The sequence below is a fragment of the Solanum pennellii genome, chromosome 2 (assembly GCF_001406875.1).
Source record: "Solanum pennellii chromosome 2, SPENNV200".
Classification (NCBI taxonomy): Eukaryota; Viridiplantae; Streptophyta; class Magnoliopsida; order Solanales; family Solanaceae; genus Solanum; species Solanum pennellii.
In genome coordinates this window covers 11,810,465-11,820,588 of record NC_028638.1, presented here as the reverse complement: position 1 = coordinate 11,820,588, position 10,124 = coordinate 11,810,465, and the positions used below count along the sequence as shown (strand labels likewise).

Sequence of the window (10,124 nt, the reverse complement as noted above, 5' to 3'; positions counted from 1 at the left end):
ACTTCCTTTTCTAATAGCCATATAATTAGAGATGAAACACAAAATCTTTTAGAAGCTAACCTAAATATTTTCCTGCCAAAGGAAGCAGTGAGATTCAAATTTAAGCACATGTACACAAAAAAGGGGCAGGGATTATAACCTAAAGAATAGCTTCATTGACCACTTCATGTACACTTTCAAAACTCTTCTACTTCCTGAAATCCTCAATGACATTTTTTTAACGGCCTGTTTCCTCCGTAACAGAAGCAAGCAACAAAGAAATTTGAGATCAAATACATAACAAGTTAAAAGGAACAAAAAAGGATAGGAAAAATGTTAACTCTAAAACTAGACGCATATGATTGCCAAAAAAAGGAAGCCATAATTTTTATACATGCACTCCACTGTTTGAGAAGAGTCATATCGACACAAATACTAATACTAACTCAGTCTATAAAAACCTACTTTTCTAGTATTTAAATCCAATTATTGTGTCGTACTTCCCAACCTAGGAATCAATAAGAAACATGTACCACAAAGATTCGAAGCACAATGCATAAAATACTAAATTCCTTTATATAGGAGGGAGTTCTAAGGTTGTTCATGCTATCGAAAGCAATAAAAAAGAAACACCTCAGAGAGCCTATATTAATCAAAGGAACTCCAGTATTACTCCGCCCCATTGGTGGGGTTTTATAAAGTGCGAATTCATTCATTCGAGATGATCAGCCACGACGAATATCCATGAAATAGTTAAAGTCGTGGTGCTGGACACCCAACTGCTTTAGCCAAGAATCAGCCACACTAACAAGTGTTGATAGCCTCTCATTGTCCTTCCCCCTCCTTTTCGAAATCCACACATCTTCCTGCATTTTATAAGTGCCCAAGCCAAAAGGCTCAACGGGGATACTTTATCCTTCCTTTCGTTTTTGTTTACCATTCTGCACCATTATACAAAAAAGTCTATGTAAAGAGAAAATAAATGATATATTCAAAAGTTCAATGACTCAAAAGACATATCGACTAATACCTTGAAAAGAAGAAGAAAGTGTGTCGAATGTGAGAAAGCATGCTAACAAGTCTTTAATAGTTCTTCCCATAGGAGTGTGATATATCGGATACCTGTAATTCAATTCGAGAAAGCTTAAAGAAAAAACTCCTTTTGTTCCTCTTGCTAAACTAGCAAGTCAACAAGACCAAAAGTATACACTACAAGGAACACATAAGATCCAATTGAATAAACCTTTTTAACACATCCCAATATAACATAAAAATTTTACGAGTACGCGTTTCATTAATTTAACAAAATCAACTATCAACAAACCATCAACTCGCATGCATGATCAAATGGAAATAAGGAGAGAATTAGCATACCAAGAAACTGACATCCAACTAGCTCGTGAAAGGTCTACACTTCTCAATGACATTAATCCAGGGTATCTTCCAGCAAAACGATTTGCAAGAATGATGAATTCAATTTTTAATCAAAGAACTCGAAAAGCAAAGCAACAAATACTAAAATTTCAAGCCACATGCTTCACATGGAATCTCATATCAATAACTACAATTCATAGAGAAAGAACAAAGACCACAAGAATTTGAATCCTTGGATTAGCTTGAGCAATTTTACAGTAACTAATTTCTGAAGCAACAGATGTAAGATAGGCTGACCTTCAACTAAATCCTCTTGATTTCTGATTTTGAAGACTATGCCTTCTCCATTGCAAATACAGCATGATTCTCTGATTCCCCTTTTCTCAAGATCAGCAGCGTCAAGAGCCACCTCCTGTTGTTTAAGTCGAGCCTGGATCTCGGAAAAAACTGTGATGGCGTCGTTCTTGAGAAATTTCAATACTTGGAGAGAAGGCGTGTTGTTTTATGTTTGACGATTTCACGCTGCGAGAAACATCAGACTTGGGGGCCTAAAAACCTGACTTTGTGAAATTTCAGAATTGGAGACCTCAAACCACAACTTGGAGAAATTTAAGACAATGAGACCTAAAAAATTTGAATTTTTCTGATTTGGGGGAAAAGATAATTTATATTTTATGACTTGTTTTTTTTTCAATAAAAATTGAAGGGGAGTTAAAAATGTTGGAGGGAATTTAATATTTTACTGAAAACTTTAAGTCGCATTTGTATGTGTTATTCTTATAATTATAAAAATTGGACACTTTAAAAGTGTGATCCTATATGTAAATAGTTGTTTCCAAATGTATCTTACTATAACAACATTTATGAAGTGCATCCTACACAATTAAAGAGTACGTTTTACAAGTGTTATCAATATTATCAAAGGCAAAAATTAAAAACTTGGGCTACGCTTTAAAAGTGTCCCCAAAAATATTTTAGACAACACTTTACAAGCATTATCTAAATTTAATGTTGTTGTAGGCCTAAAATATAGTAGTGTAATTCTATAATTTATTTTTATCGATCAACTGAAGTTTATCAGTATCAAATTTAATATATAAATCTCCTTAAATTGATCATTGATATTTCTTTAATTGATGATGTATATCATATTTGAACCACTAATATATAAAACTTCATTTGTTAAACTACTCGAGAAGTATATTATCAACTTATTTCATACTTCGATAAATTATCCTTTAAATGTCATTGTCTACGATATGATCACTACACTTGACATCCATTCAAGATCGAACGTAATAATCTCGATAGAACTTGCTTTGTACAATAATCTACGATGTTCTATTCTCTATTTCATAAAACAAGATAAGACATTGAAGGTTATACATATAAATAGTTAAACAATTAATTACAAATATAAAATTTTATCAATTGTTACCAACATTTCTACGAGTATTATCTTGCATTTCATATTCGAATGGATTATATGTTACTTCACATCTACATCATTACATGAGATACAAAAAGTAATTAGATTTAATAAAAAATATCGACATCATGAGGTCGGTATCACATTAAGTTTTAAGATAAATAAAAAAGTAATCATGCTAATTAAATAATCTTGACATCAGATAGATCGGTATTTTATAGTAATTTATTTTTATTTTATAAAAAATTATCAACCAGAGGACGATTTTTTATTTAAATTTGATTGAAAATAATAATTTATCAATTTATTTTAAAGTCGCTATATAAATATCTTAACAAAAGTTAATATAATTACATACTATTTAAATTTTACCGACTTCCAGAAGCTGACATTATAATTTGTTTGTTTTTTATTTACACAAAATCGTCCTCCATAAGACGATTTAAATAAAATTAATTCAAAATCTTTCTCAATTTTATTTTTATATTTGATTGAGAATTATTTATTTATTTATTTATTTATTCGTTTATAATACCGACATCAAGAGGTCAGTTTTTATTGTGGTTCATTTTTCTGGGAATAATTCCGACCTAAGGAGGTCGGAATTTGATTTTTCATCTTTATTTTGCATAAAAGTTTGCTACTTGTAGTCGATTACGTAGGTTCATACTCTAAATATCGATTATTGATCTAACTTTTTATTTATAAAAGTATACAAAATTGTTTCACTTTTTTGAACAATTAACTGTCGGTGTGAAATGAAAATTTAGTATTATGCTAGTAAAATTATGATTAATAGGAATATTTTAAACAAATCGACCTCCGAATGTAGCTTTTATTAAAAGTAAATGGATGAAGTGAAAATACCAATCTCATAAGGTCGGTATTTTATATTAATTTACCTTTAATATATAAAATCGTCATCCGGAGGACGATTTATCTAAAGTTAATTGAAAATATTAATTTATTAATTTTCCTGAAGTCACTATAGAAATATTTTAATGAAAAGTAATTTTGTTACATATTATTTAATTTTACCAACTACTGAAGTCGATACTATTAGTTTTTTTACACAAAATCATCCTCTAAAAGACGATTTAAATAAAATTAATTCAAAATATTTCTCAATTTTGTTTTTTATATTTAATTGAGAACAAAACAAAATGTTTTTATTTATTCATTCATTTAATACTGACATCAAGAGGTCGGTTTTTATTGTAATTCATTTTTCCAGGAAAAATTCGACCTCCTGTCGGAATTTTATTTTCCCACTTTAGTTTGCATAAAAATTGACTTGCAGTCGGTTTTCTAAAAGAAATTATTTTTTATTCTTTTTAACAATACCGACCTCTGGAGGTCGGAAATTATCGACCTCAATTTGAGGTCGATACTTTTTAAGTCAATATTTCCAGTGTTTTAGTAGTATATATTATAAATTGTCATTGAATTTTCTTTTGTTAACCCTAATGTAGAGTTTGTGGAAATCCATAGCTACTCAAATTAGCACAAAATCTGCTTTTTAGAAATCAAACATTACCAAGTCATACGCTAGTGTGTGTATATATATATATTTATGTATATAAATAAAAATATGCAATTAAGATCCAAACGTCATGTAATGATATATTTATTTTTTAATTAGTTAATGTTAAATAATTCTCATTTCAAATTTGAATTAGATTTATTTAGTAACAAACAACTTTCTCTAAATAATTTTAAATCTAATTTATTTAAATAAATTACTAGTACAAATATAAAACATAAAATCAAGAAAACAAATAAAATAATTAAAATGATTTGGGGGATATTATTCTCTTTACATAGACTTTTCCCATGATATTATGTCATATGATTTACTAATACCTCCAATGGAAGGTATTAGTAATAGATCATATAATACCATTGGCAAAAGACATAAATTCCTCCTTGAATTTATACCGAAAAGTCAGTTACACGCTTAAACTATTACAGTGACCTATTACACACCTAATCTTGTTCAAAGTGATATTAATACCACCTCAAAACGTGACATGACAAAAAAAGTGTCCTCACATTCCTTAAGGTGCGTGAGAAGAAAAAAATATATGTTAGAATGAAAATTTTGAACACATGACACTATTATATTAGTCACTATATTACAATTTTTAATAAATCAATTATTTCATTTTTCTTTATTTTTTAATCTGTTATTGGTGACCCCAATTTCTTTAAATCATTTACATCTTTCTTAATTTGGAGTTCTTCTTCTTCTTAGGGATCACTAGATATGTCATCATTGATTGTTTGACGGAAGCACATCCAACACTCTACCTTTAAAAATGAACTTATAAAAAGAAATAGAAAGGAGTGGAGAATATGATGACTTCAAAAGAAAAGTTAATAATTTTTAATTTAAAATTTATGATTTTTCCGTTCGAACTTGCCGGAGAATTCACCGTAGAAGATTACCAAAAAATAATTATGAGGAAGATAATGATTTCTATTGAAAGTCTTATAACATTTATGCATCAAATTCATGATTATATTGGGCGGTCGCTTCACAACTCACTCAAGTGAGCCTTAGAATCACCTTTGGTAGGAGGATCTCATNAAATGACTCTAGATTAGGAAAATTGGATGATTATGTAGACATGATCCAAACTTAGGTAGTCTCAAGGATTACTTAGGTAATCTTGAAGAGGTCAAGCATGGACATTCTCTTCTTGATTTACTTGAGTAAGTCTTTTGATAACCTTTGGAAGGGAGAATGTCATATTACATGTATGTTGCTGTATTAAGTGAGAATGATCTTATCTTAGGTAATCTAAAGGATCCCGTGTGTGTGAAGGGATTGTATGGGCGGTCGCTTCACAACTCACTCAAGTGAGCCTTAGAATCACCTTTGGTAGGAGGATCTCATACTCATGTGTTTGGTGTATTGTAAGTGTGTGTATCTCATTATAGGTGGTCTTCAAGATCATTTAGGTGTGCCTAGAGAGAGTGTATAGGTGGTCTCTCTTTGTCTTACTTAAGTGAGTCTTAGGATAGTTTTTAGTGTGGGAATTACATGCTAGAAAGTGACTCAATTAAAGTTAAGGGACTTTACTGTAACAGTGAATTCTTAGCTCACTGTAAAGTGTTCCTTAAAAATGTGATAAATTGCTTGAGTGATTTCTTATGTGTTTCTTAGGTGTTAAAGGTTGTTCTTATGTTTATATTACGATATTTAAATTAAAAAGAGCATATTTCCATTAAATGTCTGTTTTCATGATTTTTATGCATTATGTCATACTTAGTACATGTGTTGGTACTAATTCCATATTTTATCTATCTCTAAAGTGATTCATAGGTGAAGGTGCTTTTGGGAGCTAAGCTTGGATTATAGGATCGTTCAAGCAAGTTGAAGTATGTCCTCATTTGACTCGAGGACATAGATGTCTTTTATTTCTCTTATTGAAGTATTGTAATAGACTTAGTAGTACTATATTTCTATTGTATGGGCCGTGTCCCAAGTAATCTTGTGTCAAAGATTTCATGAAATGAGACTTAGTATTTACTATGATTTTATATGATTTTTATATAAAAGAGTTTTTGAAAGACTATTCGCATATTGTGAAAAATTTTTACCCCGCACTACTTTTCATTTATGTATATGCGATGAACGATACAAAAGGGCTTGTACAAGACCTCCGAGAGGTCAAGTACACCGTGCCATGACTCCAGATTAGCCCTAACTTCTAGGATGTGGTCTCGGGTCGTGTCGTCGTGAAAAACAAGATGATGATTGTCTTCAGGCTAGGAAGTGCGGGCCAAGAAGCTCGCACATGGGTTAGCCATGCAGGCAACATGTGTTGAAGGAGGGGTTGAAGTATGAATATGAGCCATAGATACATGGCACGACGCAACAACCATATGAGATATCGCATGACATGCCTTTAGAGTGCCAAAGAAACTTCACAATGACTTCGGGTGCACACAAGGGACAAGCTCGTCAGCGAAAGCCACATGCGGCGAGGTATGTCACTGTCGCACGTTCTCGAGCTAAAGGTGGAATCTAGGGATTCCAGGATAGGGACTTGTTCCTAGCTTGTTTTTATAAATGCTTATTTGCTTACCAAATTTGCGGTCATTTGGAGGTCGTTTGGATATGTGATTGACTTAGCCAAGGACTAGTGTCGTTTTCGTAATTACCCAATGTGTCTGACGGCTATAACTTGTTCTACGAGTGTGGGAATGGGATGAAACATCATAGAGGTTTGAAGGAAGTCAAGAGGAGCAAGTACAGCCAAGAGAAACCTCATTGGAATTCGGTACAACCATTTATGGCCCAGGATGTTTGTGAGCCTCTTTGCCTACAAAAGTTACTAGAAGAATTGAGATTTTTCTAAAACATGAAACATCCCTTATATTGTGATTACAAAGATGCAATCAGTACAGCTAAATTATGTTCAGAATGACCCAACAAAACATATTGAAATCAATCAGCACTTCATCAAACAGAGAGGCACTCTAGTGGCACCTTGAGTTTACTTTATGTACGGTCAAAAAAAAAACTGATGGGGGGTGTGCATACAAAAGGCCTCAGCAACAGAACTTTTTCATATTTTCTTTACAAGTTAGATATGTGTAACATCTTTCCTCCAACTTGAAGGGAGGAGCGTTGGTGTTTAACTGCGAATTAATTAGTATGATTTTAGGAGACTATTTTTCCTTATCCTAGCGTAATTATCAGACTAGAATATTTTCTTTTACTGTAATAATTGATTGTCTTTCCTTAATCAGTTACGATTCACTTGTATAAATATCTCTTCTCATGAGATGTAAAGACATACTAAAATACAAAGAAGTCTTTCTTCGTTCTCAAATTCTACAGAGATTCAATACCTGTAAAAGATCTTGTCCAATATAAGGATGGGTAAGACGGTTGAAGTCCCATAATCCTTCTGACTCGAGTTCTTCCTACAAATTAACCAGTTAGTGGATTTAATACAGACTCTCTTTACCTAAATGATATAAGAACAATCTAAACCTTAAAAGAATTGTAGAAAGCAGTAACTCTCACAAGTAAAGTATTAGATACCTGACTAATAGGAATAGAAGGTCGAAATTTTCCACAAAGGCCAGTCATTGCATGTTCTGGGAGCTCCCATATTCTGAAGAATCCCAATATGTGATCAATCCTATAAGCTGTAAAGTACTTCCCCATCTATAAAATGACAACATTGATAAAGTTTGAAATGAACACATAAAAATTAAAGTACCAGAGTAGGAAAGGAAAAAGCCAGAACTAAGTTTTAGGACCTGTGTTAGACGAGCACGCCACCAACCATAGTTATCTTTTGACATTTCTTCCCAATTATAAGTGGGGAATCCCCAATTCTGGCCGTTTTTATCAAAATAGTCAGGGGGGGCCCCAGTTGAGGTGTTCATGCGAAACAAATTTGGGTAGACCCAGGTATCGACACTATTCCTGTCAACACCAATGGGCAGGTCACCTTTCAGCACTACACCTTTCTTTCGTGCATATTCCGCAGCTTCTGATAACTGATATGGGAAGCGTAAGTGTATAATAGCAGCTTTTCTTATTCAACAAAAGATGAAAAATTGACAGAGGAATACAGAATACATAAGATTGTGTTTACTTGTAGATGCAAATGGAACTGGATATAGTAATAAAAACTAACAACTTCATAGTGCAAGCTTTCTTTAGAGAGTAGCTTCTCAAGCTGCAGTAACAGGAAATACATGGTAAGTACGAAACCAATAGGGGGATTATGAGGCTACCTGAACTTAACTTTTTCTATGCTTGAACTTAAGCGGAATCACCTTTTCTTTTGAAAATTCAGAAAACCGGCCCCATTGACTGCGCTCGGATGTTTCGAAGAAGTTCCGCAGAAAACAGAAAGCAGCATAGGGTTTCAACCATTCCTGCACTTAACAATAAAGGACCAACGCAAAAGCATAATTAAGATCGGCATATTTCAGTCAATTTGCAGGGGAGAAAAGATATTAACTATATTATGCATACAAACTAAAATTTACATTGAAAAGATGTCAAGGTTCTTTTTTTTCTTCTCATTTCCTTTACTCCAGCCAGCCATTAGAGTAAACATAGCCAAAAAAAATGTTGCTAACTTAAAGTTTTGAATCCCAAATGTAATGAAATCAAATCCTGAAGAACCTGATTTTCAGAGAAGAACTCCTGGAATGATTTTGAGTTTAGTATTGTCTCCTTCTCACGAGCGAAAATTTTCTTGGCAATAGAAAGTTTTGTAGCCATGCAAGCTTCATAATCTACATCCTGCAATAATCATAGGCCAGACAAAAAGATAAGGAAATTATCAGATTTATGAATATATATGTCCTTCATGATGGAACTGTTTGACAGTTTGACCTAAGAGAATGTTCTACAAATTTACACATAAAAGACTGTAGAGAAAGGAATGGCATGCTGTGGTCATGGTGGTCCATTAGTAGTGGCAATGCAACATAGTCACATCAATACTGGTATGGCAGCAGTCAAGGTCTAGGAGGTTTAAGAGCAATTTTGCTGTATGAAAAACTTCATAGCAAGGTGATCTGACAGGAAATTGGTTGGAACAAGGAGCTTGTATAGAAGCAGCAGTTAAGATGTACATGAATGCCTTTGTTCAATCTCTGAAAGCAGATTCAAAATCGAAGAATTTTGTGAATACCTTTTTATCCAACTGAACTCTTGCCTCCCTGATCTCTTGCTGTGAATGAGTAGAGAAATAGTCACACAAGTTCAAGATATAAAAATGGAATTTCCACTGTTCAGCTGATCTAACAAAAAAAGGTGTTTTATACACAGATGCAACATAATAAAGACTAAAATTAACACCTTGATATCCTCTGGAATGTTCGCTGAAATGGCCTCTACCCGTAGGTACAATGGGTGCAAGGCAAATACTGAGAGTGAGCTGCATTGCATCAAGCATGAAATTGGAACAACTAATATCAAATTAGTAATTCTATAAAACAAAGCTTAACTGGGGTACAGCAAATATTTCATGCAGTCTGTTTTTAATAAACAGAAGCGATCATTCTATTAAGATTATCTTATTGTTTATGCAGTAACAAACCCTATCAGAAAGCATTCAGAAAGAACTCAAGAAATACATATACTTCTTTAGAATCAAATTTTCCTTTTCTGTTAAACCTAACAAAGGAGCATTCCCTCATCGATATAGGAGACCTAAATCTTAATCGCCAAATGTAGGATCAAATACGAATATATGTGGCATTATTCCTTTTTTCCACAGCTTAGGCTTTAGATAGAGGTAACTTAGTATGTTGCTAAAGGGAGAAGGAGTTTGGGTATACAGACAACTTAATTTGTGTA

General features: G+C 32.8%; 1 protein-coding gene and 1 long non-coding RNA gene across 5 annotated transcripts; both read right to left on the bottom strand.

The window, feature by feature from the left end:
• Positions 1 to 341: 341 nt before the first annotated feature.
• On the bottom strand, positions 342 to 9,795 carry LOC107011276 (4-alpha-glucanotransferase DPE2-like). Of its 4 annotated transcripts, XM_027914609.1 has the most exons (12): positions 9,624 to 9,792; positions 9,457 to 9,495; positions 8,943 to 9,062; positions 8,588 to 8,689; positions 8,404 to 8,487; positions 8,063 to 8,305; positions 7,842 to 7,967; positions 7,646 to 7,720; positions 1,651 to 1,875; positions 1,354 to 1,419; positions 1,010 to 1,101; positions 342 to 920 (listed from the first exon to the last, which is right to left on the bottom strand). In XM_027914609.1, the coding sequence occupies exons 1-9, from the start codon at positions 9,711 to 9,713 to the stop codon at positions 1,828 to 1,830; spliced, it is 927 nt and encodes a 308-aa protein (XP_027770410.1). In that variant the 5' UTR covers positions 9,714 to 9,792; the 3' UTR covers positions 342 to 920; positions 1,010 to 1,101; positions 1,354 to 1,419; positions 1,651 to 1,827. The 4 variants fall into 4 exon arrangements, with proteins under 4 accessions (XP_027770410.1, XP_015066181.1, XP_015066179.1 ...); XM_015210695.2 differs by lacking the exon at positions 1,354 to 1,419 and having other exon boundaries at positions 1,651 to 1,909; positions 9,624 to 9,795; XM_015210693.2 differs by lacking the exon at positions 1,354 to 1,419 and having other exon boundaries at positions 9,624 to 9,794.
• LOC114076106 lies at positions 2,222 to 5,986 on the bottom strand. The gene is made up of 2 exons (XR_003576761.1): positions 5,662 to 5,986; positions 2,222 to 5,351 (listed from the first exon to the last, which is right to left on the bottom strand). It is a non-coding gene; the product is annotated as an uncharacterized LOC114076106 (long non-coding RNA).
• Positions 9,796 to 10,124: the final 329 nt, after the last annotated feature.